This window comes from Gracilinanus agilis, chromosome 3 (genome assembly GCF_016433145.1).
Source record: "Gracilinanus agilis isolate LMUSP501 chromosome 3, AgileGrace, whole genome shotgun sequence".
In the NCBI taxonomy this organism is placed as follows: Eukaryota; Metazoa; Chordata; class Mammalia; order Didelphimorphia; family Didelphidae; genus Gracilinanus; species Gracilinanus agilis.
In genome coordinates this window covers 336,863,644-336,881,739 of record NC_058132.1, presented here as the reverse complement: position 1 = coordinate 336,881,739, position 18,096 = coordinate 336,863,644, and the positions used below count along the sequence as shown (strand labels likewise).

The following is an 18,096-nucleotide window of genomic DNA, read 5'->3' as shown; positions in this document are numbered from 1 at the left end:
GTGTTGGGGTATAAAGATCTCTCCTCAAAGTGTAGAAAAACAGCAATGTGAACAAATCATTTACTGATCATAGTGCAATTGAGGTTATAATCAATAAAGAGCCTTTAAATAAAGAATTTAACAGCAATTCATCATTCTAGAGAAGAGATAGAGTCAAAGAACAAATTTATAAACAGAAAATTTCATCAAAGAAAATGGCAACAACGAGGCAACGTACCAAACCTTATGGGATGCAGCTAAATCAGTTCTGGGGGGAAACATATATCTTTAATTCCTTTCATCAAAAAGAAAAAAAAAAGAAAAAATCAATGAATTGAACATGCAATAAGGAAAAAAAACAAACCACAACAAATAAAAAATCCTCGACTAAGTAATAAACTAGAAGTTCTGAAAATTAAGGAAGGGATTAACAAAGCTGAAAGGAAAAAGGACAGTGAATTAACCAAACTAGGAGCTGGTATTTTAAAAAAACTAAAAAAACAGATAAATAGAAAATTTGGTTTAAAAAAACATTAAGGAAGTAGAGCCAAGATGGCTGATTAGGGATACCCAATATTCCCTTCTTAATAACTTTAAAATAATACCTCAAGTCAAGTTTTGTAGTGGAAGAGCTAACAAAAAGGGTGATGTTTTTGCAGTTTAGAAAAACTTAAGAGGTAGACAGGAAAAGTTTATAACACTGGGGTTGAGGTCTCAGGAAGCTCTGTCTGGATGCTGGTGTTGGAAAGAGTGGCCATAGCAATAGCTTGGGGAACTTTCAGCCCAGAGATGGTGAGGGGACTGGACACTGCTCAGAAAGAGATTATAGGCACTAGTTTTTTTGGGTTTTTTTTGCTGGCATTTTTTTTTTTTTTTTGCAGCATTTGATTGCTGCTAGTACTGACTGATAACTCTATTGCCCATAAGTAGTTCTGAGTTGCAGATCCAGTGCTAGAGCTTACAGATACAGGTCCTTGGTAAAGATCAGCCTACAGACCAGGAGAGCAATAGACTATACAGTACATCTCCCAGGATCACACCATCATCTCACAAGGATTTAAACCACCTTGAAGGCATCCAAAAACTCACAGACAGCAGCACAAACCCCCCAAAGCTTGGAACAGTGCCTCTCCACCCTCAGAATCCCACTTAAACATAAATTTCAAGTAAAAAAAAAAAACAGATTAGAAAAATGAGCAAATAACCAAAAAAAAAAGTGACCCTATGAAGCTACTACAGTGGCAGGGAAGCCCAAGATATAAACCCAGAAGTCAACAATGTGAAAACAGATACCAAAAAACCCTAAAAGGCGAGCGCTAACTGGACCCAAGCTGGACAAGAATTCCTGAAAGAGATAAGAGTGGTACAGGGAAAATTAGGAAAAGAAATGAGTTATGCAAGTAAATGTATATGAAAAAAAGAAAATTAACACCTCAGTAAAGAGGCACCAAAAATACTAAAGAAAACCACACCTTAAAAAGCAGAATTAGCCAAATGGAAAAAGAGATATAAAAGTTGACTGAAGAAAATAATTTTTTAAAACATAATTTCCTCACACAAAATAGGCTCACAAGAAAGAGTTTTTACAAAGAAGGAAAAAACTGGAGGGTGGCAGATAATGCCTGAACCTTATTCTCATTAGAACTGGTTCAAAGAAAAATATGTACTCTCAGTTGTGTAGAAAAATATAATTTACCCAATAAGTGGAAAAAGGAGGGAGAATGGTAGAAGAAAGAGGGTGAATGCTGGTTAAGGGAGGCAGTGATTAGAAGCAAAACAGACTTTAGAGGAAAAACAGAATAAAAAGTGAGAGAAGAAGAAACAAGATAACAGGATGGAGGGAAATACACAGTTTTTAAAAAAATCCCTTACCTTCCATCTTAGAATCAGTACTGTGCATTGGTTCCAAGGCAGAAGAGTGGTAAGGGCTAGGCAATGGGGGTTAAGTGACTTGCCCAGGGTCACACAGCTGGGAAGTGCTGCCACATTTGAAACCAGGACCTCCCATCTCTACACCTGGCTTTCAATCCTCTAAGCCACCTAGCTGCCCTACACAGTTATTAATTATAACTGTGAATGTGAATGGGATGAGCTCACCCTTTATAAAACAGAAGCAGAGAGCAGAATGGATCAGCAATCAGAATCCAACAATATGTTGTTTACAAAAGACACACTTGAAACAGAAAGACATACAAGTAGAGCTGGAGTAGAATTGAATTTATCATTCTTCAGCTGTACCCCCCCCCCCCCCCAAAAAAAAAGGCAGGCATAGCTATCAAGATCTCAGACAAAGCAAAAGCAAAATAGGCCTAAGGGATACTCAGGGAAACTACATTTTGCTAAAAGGTGCTATGGACAATGAATATAAAAAAATTTTACAGTAAGTTTCTCTGATAAGGGTCTTACTTCTCAGATATATGCTTGAGTATGAAGCCAAGTTAAAAATATAAAAATCAGAGCCATGCCCCAAATGATAAATGGTCAAAGGACATGAACGAGTAATTTTTAGAAAAAATCAAAGCTATCAATAATCATGTGAAAAATGCTCTAAATCACTTTTGATTAGAGAAATGCAATTCAAAGAACTCTGAGGTACCCCCCTCATATCTATCAAAAAATGACAAATGTTGAAAGGGATGAAGGGAAAATCGGTACACTAATGAACTGCTGGTTGAGAAGTGAATTGTGGGTCCAACCATTCTTGGAAAACAATTTGGAACAATGCCAAAAGGCATTGATACCTCTACTAAGTCTGTATTCAAAAAAAAAAAATCAAAGGAAAAGGATCTATGTGCAAAAATATTTATAGCAACTCTCACTGTGGTGGCAAAGAATTGGAAATTGAAGGGACACTAATCTATTGGGGAACAGCCGAACAAGTTGTGGCATGATTGTGATGGAATAATTTTGTACTATAAGAAATGATAAAGGGGTGATTTCAGAAAAATGTGGCTAGAGCTATATTAACTGATGCAAAATGAAGCAAGATGATCTGGGAGATCATTTTACACAGTAACAGCAATGTTGTTAATGATGTCCAACAGAGAAAGGCTTGGCTAATAGAGTCAATACAAGACAATTCCATGATCCATGATCCAAAACGATTCCAAAGGATTCATGATGAAAAATGTTATCCTCCTCTAGAGAGAGAACTGATAAACTCTGAGGGAAAACTGAAATATAATTTTCTCTCTTTATTTTTCTTTCCTTTTTAAAAAATATGGTTACTATGGAAATGTTTTGGATTATTTCACATGTGTAACTGATATCATACTGTTTGCCTTCTTGGTGGGTAAGGGAAGTCATAGGAGAGTAGGAGCAGAATTTGAATTCAAAATTTAAAAAGAAAAGGATATTAAACATAAATAATAAAAAACAGAAACAGTAAGCAAAAACATTCATATCAAAACAAAAAAGTAAAACTTATAGCAACTGAACTGAAAAGAAAAGAATTATTAGAAACTATTTTGCCTAATTACATGCTAACAAAGTCAATAACTTAGAGGAAATAGTTTAATACTCAGAAACATTTAAACTAGATTAAAAATGAAGAAATAGACTATTTAAATAACAAAATATAAAAAAATTAATTGAATAAGCCATAAATTAATTCCTAAAGAAAAAAATTCAGGACCATATGGATTCACAAATGAATTCTATCAAACAGTCAAAAAATAAATAATTCCAATACAACAAAAATGTTGACAAAAAGAATATAAATATAGTCTTGATGCCTAAATTCAGAGACAAACCAGAGAAAGAAATTCACTCACCAGTATCCCCAATGAACATTGTTGCAAACACTTTAAATAAAATATTAGAAAGTAGGCTGAAAAAATGTTAAACATGTGATTCAAGATGAGTTTATATCAGGAATATAGTTAGTTCAACCGAAGATTATAAATATGATAAACCACCTGAAATAATATAAAGAATAAAAATGCTATGACTTTATATCACCAGATATCAAAAAGACATTTGACAAAAACCAACATTCATTTCTTTTAAAAGCTCTAGAAATCAAAGGAATAAATAGATCTTTACTGATAATATAGTAAATAGCATTTGTCTAAATTTAATTCAAGAGTAAATATTTTATTAAATTGAGAAAAGTTAAAAAGGTTTTCCAATGAGATCAGGTACAAGCAGGGTTTGAGGGGAGGTATTTACCTTCTAATTTGTCATAGTTCTTGTTGTAGAAGCAAAAATTGTCTGCCAGCTCCCTTCTCACCACAGCCTCTTCCACAAAGTTAGCCACAGAATCTGGGTACCGGCTTCGATGTTTCTGCACTTCCAGAATGGCCCGCTGAACTGATACCTGCCCTGGGTTGGGGATGGGAGGAGAAAGTAAGGACACTAGAATTGGGGAAAAAAAATTGAGCAATGTCTTATTGGAAATTTTAGGCCTTTGAACTACATTTCCCAAGAGCCCGCTGGCTTCCTGTTGTTACAAACTGACATAGACAGGGGGTTAAATTGAAGGGTCTGGCCTGGCTAGTTCTCTTTCCTTCCTATGGTGGCGTGGAGCTGGGAACGTGGGCTGTTTGAACAGGTAGATTAGCCACGACACGTGGTTTTATTTTGTTATTTATTTCTTCCTTTATTTCTAGTGATTAATAATAAATCTTATAAAATCACAATATTTTTTAAGTTATTGTTTTGTATTCATTTTAATTTTTACAGCAACTAGGCCAGCCCCGCTCAGGGCACAGAAAGCATCCTCGCCACCCTAGAGACCGCCATTGCCATGGTTCAATAGTTTCAGTCGAGTTCGACTCTTCGTGACCCCATCTGGGGTTTTCTTGGCAAAGACACTGGAGCGGTCTGCCATTTCCTTCTCTGGCTCATTGGACAGAGGAGGAAACTGAGGCAAACAGGGTGAAGTGGCTCAGCCAGGGACAAATAACGAGTAAACGTCTGAGGCCAATTTGAATTCATGAAAATGAATCTCCTTGACCAGGCCTGGCACCACCAAGCACTCCTGCCAGGGCAGTCCTTGACTCCACAAGCTTCTCTACAAAAATATTGCCAAACGTAGGGCTGTCAGGCAGTTTTCGACGTGATTCCGTTCCTCCTCCCCTAGCTTTCCCGCCCTGCAAATTGTATTTTTGAGTACTTGACTGCCCACAGTGGCAGAGGTTATTGGTGGATTATAAGATCATGGATTTAGAGAGAAGGTATAGGGCTTTGTGTTCAACACCCTCATTTTACAGATGAGGAAACTGAGGCTTGAAGAGGGTAACTGATTTGCCAGGGTCACACAGCTGGTATCTATAGTATAGAGGCAGGATCTGAATGCATTTCTCCTATTCCAAGTTCAGTTCTCTATGCATCATCATCATCATCATCATCATCATCATCATCATCATCATCATCATCATCATCATCATCATCATCATCATCACCATCATCATCATCATCATCATCATAGCTAACATGTATATAGTGTTTACTATGTGCCAGGCACTAAGTAAGTGCTTTATAATTACTATCTCATTTGATCCTCACAACCCAGGGAGATAAGTGCTATTATTACCCCATAATACAGATGAGGAAACTAAGGGTGAAAAAAGATAAAATGACACTATAGGATCACAGATTTAAGGTTGGAAGTGATATTAAGAGTCACTGCGTCAACCTTGATCCTTCTAGCTCTGAAGTGATGACTCTAAGAGCCTACAAAAGATGTCATATTCACAAATACAAAGGAATAAAAGGAGATTTGAATCTTAAGTTCAGATGAATGCTGTTCTTTACTCCTTTGTGGTAATCTCACCCATTCCATCTCCATCTTCCAGAGCAAGGATTCTTAAGCTCTTTGTATCCCAGACCCAGGCAGTGTGAAGCTTATGGACTCCTTCTCAGAACAGAGTTATTATTTTATTTTTAAATAGTTATAACTGTTCATTTTTATTGCATATATAATTATGTAGCAAGTTTGGAACTAATCAAATAAAATCATAAATATAATTTTAACATACACTTTTAAATTTTGTTGTTTTATTTTCTTTTAAAATTTGCATTTAATTAATTAATTTAGAATATTTTCCCATGGTTCCATGATTCATTTTCTTTCTCACCCCTTCTCCCACCCCACTGGGTTTTATATTAACATTCACTTTTAAATAAAAATTTTGAATACTTTTACATTTATTTCATTTTAAGGTTATAATTGTTAACATATATATAAATATATAGCAAGTTTGAAATTAATCAAATAGAAATTATAATTATAACTTTAAATTTTTATTTTATTTTGAAGAACAATGTTTTTAAAAGCCTAAAATAAAATACATAGGGGGGGCAGCTGGATGGCTCAGTGGATTGAGAGCCAGGCCTAGAGACGGGAGGCCCTAGTTTCAAATCTGGCCTCAGACACTTCCTAGCTGTGTGACCCTGAACAAGTCACTTAACCCCCATTGCCTACCCTTACCACTCTTCTGCCTTAGAACCAGTACACAGTACTGATTCTAAGACAGAAGGTAAGGGTTATAAAAATAAAATAAAATAAAATATATAGGATTACAAAGAAAACCAATTATATTTAAATCGTTATTAAAATTCTTTTTAAAGTTCAAAGACCCAAGTTAAAAAACCCTATTCTGGAGCCAGCCCACTGATAAGAGAATGAAATTGTAGAGCTCTGATGAAATGCTACAGAAAGAAAAAAAGGTGATTGACTCACCAAAGTGGAACCAGGGAGAAAGGTTGCTGAGTGCATCCTTGTTGGGGTTGTTTCGGTCAGATCCAAAGTAGGGGAGCCTCTGGGAAATGAAGGACTGCAACATGGTCAGACCTGAGGCAGTTCCTGGCTTGGCCCAGGACACTTCCTTCACTGATCGATCCACCTGCAATCCTGCCCGACAGGCATTCCAGTCCACAGGCTGTGTTCATGAAGGGGAGGAGAAAAAGTAATTACAATTAGGAATTCCCCAATGACACCAGGAAGATCTCAGGCACCCTCATCTGACCTGCTTCCATGGCCTAAGGACCCCCTCCCATGGCCTAGCCGTCTGCCCTTCTGAGGCACCCTCAGGACTTCTGGGTTTTTCCATCCTCTCTCCAGTTGATTTTCTTTGTATTATCTTCCTCAATTACACCGTGAGCTCTTTGAGAGCAGGAACTGCCTTGAAATTTTTTTTTTAATTTTAATTCCTTTTTAATGAACAAAAACCTATTTTCTCCTTTTCACATGGCCCCTCTTTACTGTAAATGACTTTAATTTTTTAAATCTGTATTATCTAAAATAAATTATTATTTATTATTTTAAATTTGTATTACTTAAATTTGTAAATGGTTGGCAGATTGTTCTTAAGTTATTTCAGTCCTGCCCAACTCTTTGTGACCCCATTTGGGATTTCTTTGACAAATACACTAGAGTGGTCTGTCATCTCCTTCTTTGGCTCATTTTACAAATGAACAAACTGAGGCAAACAGGGTTAAGTGACTTATTCAGGGTTCTACTGCTGGTAGGAGTCTGAGGTCAGATTTGAACTCAGGAAGAGGTATCCTTTCTGACTTGTTATGTAAACCTGATATGTGGGATCTGGAACTGGGTTAATTGTGGGTGTTGAATCCTAAGTGGAACACCTGAGTAAGAACCCAGAAAGATCACCCACTGTAGTAGATGTTACTAGAATATAATGAATCTGCTTGTCCCAAACTCCAGGTGCTAACAGTATCCCAGGGCTACCAGCCACGCAAGGAATCTGCTGATAGATTTGTTCAGCTAATTCTGCCTAACTGAAGCCCTGTGCCTTGGATAATGCTTATGACTGACTGTGAATTACTCACTGATCTTGAAGGATATAATAAGCCTCTTCCCTTAAGATGTCCCAGGAAATAACCCATTAGAGCTCACTAGGTCTTTGATGAAGCTCAAGCCAGTCGTAAATTCAAAGATGATTTAATATCTAATTGACTTAGGGAGGAGGAGCACGGTAATGGTTGGGAAAGTGGGAATAGGAAGTCCTTAACTGTATTAAACTAATTATATTATTGATGAATCTTCTCATATACTGCTGATCAAGGTTTGTTAATAGCCTGGCTGGGCCAGACAGGCCCAACCTAAAGTCAAGGTTATCCTGCTGAATGATATATTGTTGGTCTTCTTGGTCAGTGAAATTCAGAAACAGGGACTGATGAAATAGATTTATAGTTGGTTGCTGGCTAATGATTGAATAGAGCACACCTCGGTCTATCAAAATCACCCTTCACCCAACCAAAATATCTCATCACTGAGATCCAAATGGCTTCAAATCCCTGACTTTTATACCGAGCCTAACTGCTTTTGGCTCCTACCAAGCTCTTGCCAAGCTCAGGTCTTCCACATTCTAATCAGGTAACTGTCCATCATCTTGACTCCAACATGGCTGTCAAATATTTTCTTACAGACTCCAGGCCTAGTGCTCTATCCAGTGTGCCACCTAGCTGCCCATTTGACAGCTTGGCAGATAAAAAATGCTTAATAAATGCTTTTTCATTCGTTCTTTCAAAAATGGGCACTCCCCATCCAGGAAAGAATCATGAAATTTTAGAGTTGGAAGAGACCTTAGAGGTCCAACTTATTCAATCCAAACAGAAAGAAATCCCTTTTACGACCATCTAATGAAATTAGTGGTCATGCAGTCTCCCCTTGAAGATGTCTAGAAATATAGAATTTAAGCCATCTCAATGCAGCCCACTCCACTTTGGGACAACTTTAAATGTGAAAAAGCTTTTACTCAGATGGAGTCGAATTCTACGTTTTAAAATTCTGCAATTTTAGGTCAGAGATTCAGAGTTAGAAAAGACCTTGGGGATTCTTAATCCAACTCCCTCTTTTTACAGGCAAGGAAATGAAGCCTCTGGGAGATGGAAGTAACTTGCCACAAAGGCAGGAAGTAACTGAATCAGGTGTGGCCCTCAAGCCCCCATCTCCAACCCAATGTTTTTGTACTAAGTCACCCTGAAGAATAAGTCTAATCCTTCTTCTAATATCGTAAAATAGCTATTCTGTTTCCCCTCTCCTCCAAGCCCAAATTCTTCTCTTCCCTAGGCTAGATATCCTCATTTCCTTCAAATGACCATGATTTCAAGTCCTCTTATCTTTTTGATTTTTTTTAAAACCCTTACCATTCGTCTTAGAATCAATAGTAGATATTGACTCCAAGGCAGAAGAATGGTAAGGGCTAGCAATGGGGGTTAAGTGACTTGCCCAGGGTCACACAGCTAGGAAGTGTCTGAGTGCAGATTTGAACCTAGGACCTCCCATCTCTGGTCCTGGCTCTCCATCCAATGAGCTGCCCAGCTACCCCTTGATTTTTTTAAAAACCCTAATCTTCTATTTTAGAACCAATCTCTAGGCCTGGTTCTCAATCCACTGAGCCAACTAGCTTCCCCCACCATATCTTATTTTTATTAATAACTCATTTTTACATCATCTTAATTCCTGAATAAATCCTATCTCTCTTCCCCTATACTGCAAATCATCCTTGGTAACAAAGATATGAGATGAAAGGAGGGAGAAGGGGCTGGTGCACAAAGAGTCCTTTAACTCCTTATCTATGAAATTTAGATTTTAAAATTTTATATTAATATTCACTTCCTTCATCTGCAATGTGGCAAACTTGGCATTTCTCTAATATTCACACACTACACTCCCTCTCTCATCTCTTTGCCATTGATCTGGTCATTCCGAAGGCCTGGAATAACTTCTTCACCTCCTCCTCATAGACTCCATCTCTTCCTTCTAGTCTCAGCTTATGCATCCCTATTTTTTTATTCTGGAAAATGTTTGTGTGTGTGAATATATATGTAATATATATAGTTACAGTTACATGTAAAAACAATTTTTAAAATCCATTTAAACAAATGTTGAGTACTAAATTCCCTCTTCCCTCCCCTTTCTCCTAAGAAGGCAACTAATTTGATATATGTTTTACATGTGTAATCCATATTAGCTATGCTGCAAAAGAAAACACAGACAAAAAATAAAGTTTTAAAAAGTATGCTTTGGGGAGAGCTGGGTGGCTCAGTGGATTGAGAGCCAAATCCTGAGATGGGAAGATCTAGGTTCAAATCTGGCCTCAGACACTTCCTAGCCATGTGTCTCTGGGCAAGTCACTTAACCCGCATTGCCTATCCCTTACCACTCTTCTGCCTTGGAGCCAATACACAGTATTGATTCTGAGACGGAAGGAAAAGGTTAAAAAAAAGAAGAAAAAGAGGTCTTTGGGTCCTTCCCTCTCTCTGGCCCAAGCCCAGCCCTCCCAGAATGGACAGGCACTTCTTACCTCAGCCTGAATGTTTGAAGGATATGGATGACATATAATAGGGGGAAACTCGGTAAGAAAATGAGGAAGCCGGTCATGGATCTTGTGTCGAATGGTGCGAGCACCATATTCCTGCTTGTCAGAGGCTATCCAGCACGGAACAATGTTGTGAGCGTCTACCTGCGGAAGAACCAATTTGATTATAAACTCCCTGTGGGCAGAAACCGGGGCTTCCATCCCTCCACAATGCCTAGTATGGCATGGCGTACAGATCAGCTAGTCAACAAGAACCTATTGATGGGTTAATGTTTAACAATCTGAAAGGAATCATGGTTTCTTCCTCAGTGATGAAGTCGTTGCCTTCTCAGTAATCTCAGAGAAAATGCTTACTTTTTTATTTTATGTCTTAACTTTTTAAACCCTTACCTTCTGCTGAGAATCAATATTAAATATTCATTCCAAGGCAGAAGAACAATAAGGGCTAGGGCAACAGGTGTTAAGTGACTTGCCCAGGGTCACACTGCTGGGAAGTGTCTGAGGCCAGATTTGAACCTAGGACCTCCTGACTCCAGGCCTGGCTCTCCATTCACTAAGCCACCTAGCTGCCTCCCTTATATTTTGTTTTTATAAATAACTTTTGTTTTTACATCATCTTAATTTCTGAATAAATTACTCCTCTCCTCCCCTAGGCTGTAAACCACCCTTGGTGATGTAATAATTAAAATTAAAATTATGAGGCTGATAGTAGCTTAATAACTTTATTAAATCAAAGAGAGGGAAAGGTAGGAAAGAGGTAGAGAGGTCTCTATAGCTTACTAATCTATTGGCCGCCATGATGGATTGAAGCCAACCATGGACACACTACAACCAGAAGACCCCAAAGACCTCCTGGTCTCTACTTATAAGCTCTTTTCTCCACTCACTAACGCTCACAGGTCACATCTAAGGAACCAATCATAGTTTCTTAATTTGCCACAGGAGGGGGGTGCCCTCTCCCCCCCCTCGCAGTGCCTGTGGAATCAGTTTCAGTTTTCCTTGGTTCCTAGTTTCTTTTAACTTTGTGTCATTTGAAATTGTTATAAGCCCTGGAAGACTACAACTCCCAGGACTCTCTCTGCTACAACTTCCCCTGACAACTCTCACTTCCTTTGTGGGAAGTGTCAGGGAAAGTATAAAAGGGAAAGTTTGGCACCTTTTCTCTCTCTCTCTGACCCTGGAAGCTCTGCTCTCTACCCTGGAGCTCTCTCTACCCAGAGAGCACTCTCTACTCTGGACCTTGATCTCTCTCTTGGTGCCTTTTCTCCTTTCAGTCTACCTCCTAGTTTTCCCTAGACCTTCCCTTTCCTAATCTAAATAAAACCTACCTATTCTAAAGCCTAAAGTTGCTCTCAGATCTTTTATTTGAGCTCTGTAGGGCTCTGATCGATTTCCCCCACTGGGGCTGGGGACACCACCTTCCTTTCCCTTCCTCTACCTTCCTCTCTCCTCTCTCCTTTCTCCCATTCCTCCAATCCTCCTCCCTTCCTCCCTTCACTTTCACCTCACAAATTCCTTTCTCTGAGCCTTGCCTCATCTATATCTGAATTTACTCAGTGGTCTTTGACCTCCAGGTCACTGACAGATGACGTTAAAAAAAAGCGACATAATGGAGAGAGAAATTCTCTTCCAACAATAACAAAGCTATAAGCCGAATGGAGGAAGGGGCTGTTATGAAGAGCTTCTGAGTGGCACCCAATTATGGCCAACAAAGAGAGGGAGAAGTCACATCTGATGATAAATGCCCTATCCCTGTTACACATCCTTTCTCTACTATGGCTCCTTTGGTTAACTGTTAGATGTTGTCTACAAGTGCCTCGTTTCATTGCAGCCTGGAACCTGAGTGACCAGACTGTCCCGAGGCCTGCCTTACAATGGCTGTGGTCCCATCCCTCTGCAAATAAGAAAAGCAGAACCACTTTCCCAGCTCCTCTCCATGGCCAGCATTACGAGCTCTTCTTGGAGTCAGGAAGACCCGAGTTCAAATCTGGTCTCAAATACCTCCTATCTGGGTGACCCTGGGCACCCACCCCATTGTCTAGTCCTTACTGCTCTTCTGCCTTGGAACCAATATACTATTTTGATTCTAAGATGGAAAGTAAGGTTAAAAAAAAATACAAAGAAAGACGAGTCATGTAAACCCTTCCAAACAACACTATTTTTTTTGTAGGCACCTACCTGGACAAAAGGCACCTGCTTTGGCAGCCCATCCTGGACATCCTTCACCCACTGAGTGTGGTGCAGCAGAGGGGAGAAGTCCGTTACGATGCCGCCAATGCCATGTGCCTGCACGAAGGCGGGTAGTACATCCTTTGGCAGGCCCAGAAGCAGGTGGAAGGGGATGTGCAGCTTCTCACACTCCTGCAACAGAGAGAGAGAAGGGTGTCATTGCAGATCAGGCAGGGGCCAGGTTTCTCCATCACACTCTATCTGTGGCACGCTCCAACTCCTCAGCCTGGATGGACTCCAGGGCTGCCCTCCCTCCCTCTCCTATTCCTCTCCCTGGGCACTAAGGCCATAGCCATAGGGTTCTCTCATGTCACTCTGGAAGATTGGAAGGTCCCTAGTCGCCAGGATTTACGAAATGCCTTCTATGTACCCAGCCCTGGACTAGGCGCTTTGCAAGTAGATTTCATAGAATTTCCTCGCCAGCCCTGGAAGGTAGGTGTGACTCTTATCCCCATGGTACAGTCGCAGATTATCCAATGGTTCTGAATGTAAATTACCCAGATGTTAACGTCACAGAAGCCTCGATTTAGAGCTGAAGGGATAGACTGTTTTTTAGATGAAGAAACTTAGCCCAAACAAGTTAAGTGACTTCCTCAGGGTCACAGGAGTAGTAGGATTTGAATTCAGGTCTTCTTATTCCATAGTCAATAGTGCATTCTTCTCTACCACATTAAATTAAATTAATTCATTTTACCACATTCTTTTATATGCCAATCTCACACTTACACACACAACGATGGAGTAAGCAACTAGGGACACAGTGGGTCTGGAATCCAGAAGACCCAAATCTAGCCCCAGACTGTGTGACCCTGGCCAAGTAGCTTAACCACTGTCTGCCTCAGTTTCTGCAACTATAAATTGGGATAATAGTTGCACCTACCTTCCAGGGTGGTTGGGGAAATCAAATGGGATATACTTGCAGGATTGGGTACACAGTAGGCATTTCATAAATACTTGCTCTCTTCCTCCCTTTCCCCTTCTGTACATAGCAGGTATTTTATAAATAGTTATCCATTGAATGAAAACCAGCTCTTGCACCCCTAAAGGAGCTACAGACAACCCCAATTTCTTTTCCAGTTGTCCAATAAAGTCCTCTCCCACTGAGGAGAATTCTTGGAGCAGGTCCAGCTTTTGCTGCTACTGAGCCGCCATCTTGGCTCCGCCTCTTCTCCTTTCCCCTCTACCTCGGCTACTTCTTCCAGGCCACGAAGCATGAAGTCATAATGGCGGATGGTAGCACCCAGGAAGCAGGGTGCGAGACAGAAGCAGACGTGTAGAGGCAGCTTCTGTTTCAGGGCCAACCTCTGGGCATAAAGGAAAGCCCAATTATCTGCAAAAATAGAGAAAGGAGGGAAAATGAAGTAAAAAAAATCAAATGCCTACAAAGGCAGGTGCCAAACCCACAGAATCACCCACCCAGTGATCCCCCTCTCCGGACCTTGTACTCTCTGGTCCCGAGACATCCAGTACACAAAGGCCTGGGAATGGTCCTGCAGGTGGCAGTCCTGGGAGAGGAGTCTCACTCGTTGTTTGTTAAAACGAAATTCCAGCACAGAGGAAGCTGTCTGCAGCCTGGACTGCTTCACTACTTCGTGCAAGCCCTCTGCTCCTCCTTTTTTCTCTCCCTCTTTCTTGTTTTCTTCTTCTTTCTGAACCACGTTACTCTTACTGAATTGGTGTTTCTGGAGAGGCTTCCTCTTGGCTTTATTCTCCTGGGTTTCTGTCTTCTCTTGCTCATCGTTGTCACCAAGGCTCCTCTTTTTGGGGGCCATGGTGGGTCTTACTCCTTTTATTCTGGAAATAAAAAAAAATTTTGGAGGAGTTGGATTAGACAGAGGAAAAAGGAATTTGGGATAATGAGTGGGAAATCTGTTGAACTCCCTCTTCAGCTAGGGGCTCCATGGATCCAATTTAATCATTTGAGGCAGAAGTTAAAAAAAAAGAAAAGAAAAGAAAATGATAGATAACAAAGAAGTAAGTATGGGGAGAGGAGAGAGAAGAAAAAGGAATGAAAGAGAAATGATAAGAAAGAAGGAAAAGAGACTCAAGAAGTTTCTTTTTTTAAAAACTCTTATCTTTTACTTAGAATCAATTCTAAGTACTGGTTCTGGTTGCGGCAGACAGTGAGCAGTGAGGGGGTAGTAATAGGAAAAAGCCCCTCATACATCTTTCTCACCAGGTAGCCCTGGCTAAACATCAACAGCAAAATCTGTAGTTTTAGCATTAGTCAAGCATGAATTGCAGAGTGATCAGCTACCCATCCTGTGTATTCTGTAATATTCTATACCAGGCATCAGCTTTGTGCCTAATCTGTTTTATTAATTACTCACATTGTTCTTTATTTAGTTTAGAACTGTAAGATACAATTAATTACTGATAGTGGTCCTCCAATGTACTGCATCTTCCCCCAATATTCTCATTCCAGAAGGGAAGTGAGACCTCTCCCAAAAAGACAAATGATGACAAGGTGGACAATGGAGAACAAGGGACCTGGTACTGGGGACTCTGGCATTCCAGAAGAACCTTCCAAACCTGCTCATGCTCCTTATTCCCTTTCTAGTGATGTATACCCCCAAACAGACCTCCACCTGCATTAGTCATGCCCACTTTCCAGGGTTTTTGGGAGAGGTGAAGATTTCTCTGGAATGAAAAATGACTAGCCCCCAGATCCTAATAAATATGCCACGTCTGATGCACAGGGTGAGGAAGCTGCTACTCCACACATGGAACTGCTAAAGCATCAGCTCCAGAGAGGCTACTTTACTAGCCCCTGGGCTTATTCATCAGTCCAAAGGCTACCTGATCAGTCCCTAGACTATTCCACCAGCTATTAGGCTATCAAACCTCTTCTTCTTCAAATAAAATTCTTTTCTTACTTTTAGATTGAAGAGTTTGAGTCTCCCATTCTTGGGGTGAGACCCTGCTACAAACTTGGGCGTGTTTTTCCCACAACAGCTCCAAGGCAGAAAAGTGATAATAACTAGACATGGGGGGGGGGGGGGAGGAGAGTGTCAAATGACTTGCCCAGGGACACACAGCTAAGAAGTGTCTGAGGTCATATTTGAACCCAGTATCTCCCATCTCTGGGCCTGGTTCCCTCTCCACTGAACCACCTACCCGCCCCCAAGATGCTTCTTTAGGTGAGTATTAAATCTCCGATGTAAAATCCTCTTTATTTCATAGTCAAGTTACAAAATGGGATTTAATTTTGAACCTAAAAAAACTCTGTAGTAGTGGCCCACTTGTTGGGAGGGCTGTTCCTCCCAAATAGCACAGATGTGTCATTGAGTGGTTCAAAAGGAAGAAAGAGAGACATCATTAGTCTCCTCTCCCCCTATGTTCCCCTGCCCGGAGGGGAAGCAGAAGGGCAGAAACTTGGCTACTCTGCCCTCCTCAGAGAGAGGTGGTACTGGGCTAGAATCAGCTCTATCTGCTCCCTTAAATATTATTAGTCCAGAGAATATGATTTTCAGGTTTGATCTAAATTCTGATCACTGTTCACTATCAAAGGAAGCAGGAACTTAAGTTTACTAGCAAAGCTTTGACTTTTCCACCGAAGACCACTTCTACAATGAACACAAATAGGAATTATCAAAGAAACCCAATTAATCCAATTCAACAGATGAGAGAAAGTATCTATTTGAAACTATATACCAGACTATACAGAATGAAGGCACTCTCCCATTGAGAATGAGGTAACTTAGCTCAACATTGAGAGTCCTAGATTTTCACCCAAGGGGAAGGTCCCCAAAATTTCTAGTGTAGCAAGCTAGAGACAGGGACATGATAGAGATGTGACAGAACTCCTCTCATGGCTTCCCAGAGTCTTTTCCTTCAGCAACCTCAAGTGGGGCTGGCCTCTTCCATCTTCTCTCTCAAAGCTGGAGCCAGATGGACCCGAAATGCAAGAGACTCAGTGACTCAAGGAGACAGGAACCTGGATGAGAACTCCACACAGGGTATCCATCTTCAGCCAGAAGAGTTCCAAATCAATGGGCTTTGGGACTGGGGTTAGGATGCAATGTTCATTTTAAATAAGAAAACTGCTGCATTTTGCTGAGAAATTATAAAGCATTAAAACTACAAAGAAACCCCTACTTTTTTTATCCTTTTCCAATAGCCATTTTTTTTGCTTCAGTGTATTATGTGTACCATATAGGATGTCACATATATACACCTATGTATGTATACATATATGTATACTCACATATAGATATATACATATATGTATACATAAATTTACCTCAAAAATCCACTTTTTGCCATATTATCTAAATTTAAACTTTGGTTTTGTGAATTTCAAATAATAAAATTTCAATTGGAATCTTCATAAGATGAGGCACCCTGTCACTATGTGTAGGACAGTTTCTGGATGACTTTTTCTAGTGGTGTCACATCAAAATCATCTTCAGACATCATAATCTCTTACTTTGAATAATCTTAATGTTAGGATTGCAAATGCAATTCCTTTTAGTCACAGAGCAACTGAAAATTTTTCCCAAAGGTTTGGAAATCAAACAGTGATCCGTCAGGAGTACAGTGTTTTGGTTTTTTTTTAAATTTTCATAAGAAACTTCAAATTTAAATATTTAATATATTAAATATTTAATATATTATTTAATAATAATAATAAAATAAATTATTTTTCCAATGTGATCTTTTTATTTTAATTAAAAATTTTTTTACCAATGTGGTCTTTTTAAAAGTATGGAGCACTAATATTTCTGGAGGTATTAATGCTTAAAGCTGCACTAAGACTTTTGGGACACCCTGTATCTCACCTTAGCTGCAGCTTCTTTATCCTTTATCCCTTGTTTAAAGTAGACTGTGAATTCATTTTTCTGTTCTTCCCGTATTTGACTCGTATGGCCAATCAGATGAAACATTTCCTTTGATTGTCACTTTTCTATATAAAAATCCTTTAGAAAAATCGAGTTTTAAACTCCTAAATAGTGTCTTTTTCTATACATCTTTGTTGCATTGCAAGTGTAAATCTTTCTAGCGACTGTCTCGGCTTTTTTTTTTAAGGTATCATACAATTACCAGCCGCTTTTGGCACGTTTATTGGACGTATAGCCAAAACAGAGAGCTCAACTGCTACAGCTACAACAGGAGGGGGTCAAGAAAAGGGGAGACCATCATTTCCCTAGTTTGTTCTAGGGCAGATTTACTAGGATGTGATGAAGATCAGATCATAGCATTTCAGACCCTTCAGAGAGCATCCGACTCTTTCCTTTTTGCATTAGAATTGAAGCTGGAACTGAACTAATTCTACAAAATGCAGAATCAGGATTTGAAGCCACGTCGTCGGTCTCCCAATCCGAATCCGAAGTTCCTTCCTGGGCACTCCTGCTCTCCGCTCTCCCTACCCCGCCCCCCAACCCCGGGGCTCCAAGGGCCGGGATAGGTTTGTGCGCATGCAGGACATGCTTTGCGCGCGTGCAGGACACGCTTTGCGCGCATGCAGAACATGCTTTGTAAAGGTTCCGGAGGCCCGGCGCCAAACCGGGAAGGGTGGGTGAGAAGCAGGACGGGGTGCCCCAGCTCCCCATGCCATGCCCGAGAGGCGCTCTGACTTCTGCTCACCTGGGGGCGGTTG

At 40.1% G+C, this 18,096-nt stretch overlaps 1 protein-coding gene across 1 annotated transcript in view; it reads right to left on the bottom strand.

Annotated features, from left to right (window-relative positions):
- Positions 1-18,090, bottom strand: part of LOC123242340 (deoxyribodipyrimidine photo-lyase) — a 28,757-nt gene extending 10,667 nt beyond the window's left edge. Inside the window, exons 1-7 of the mRNA XM_044670016.1 lie at positions 18,084-18,090; positions 13,936-14,291; positions 13,682-13,827; positions 12,447-12,629; positions 10,254-10,412; positions 6,665-6,863; positions 4,150-4,302 (exon numbers count right to left, since the gene is read on the bottom strand). Of these exons, the coding sequence (XP_044525951.1) occupies positions 4,150-4,302; positions 6,665-6,863; positions 10,254-10,412; positions 12,447-12,629; positions 13,682-13,827; positions 13,936-14,269 (1,174 nt within the window). The 5' untranslated portion in view covers positions 14,270-14,291; positions 18,084-18,090. The remainder of the gene's footprint in view (positions 1-4,149; positions 4,303-6,664; positions 6,864-10,253; positions 10,413-12,446; positions 12,630-13,681; positions 13,828-13,935; positions 14,292-18,083) is intronic.
- Positions 18,091-18,096: the final 6 nt, after the last annotated feature.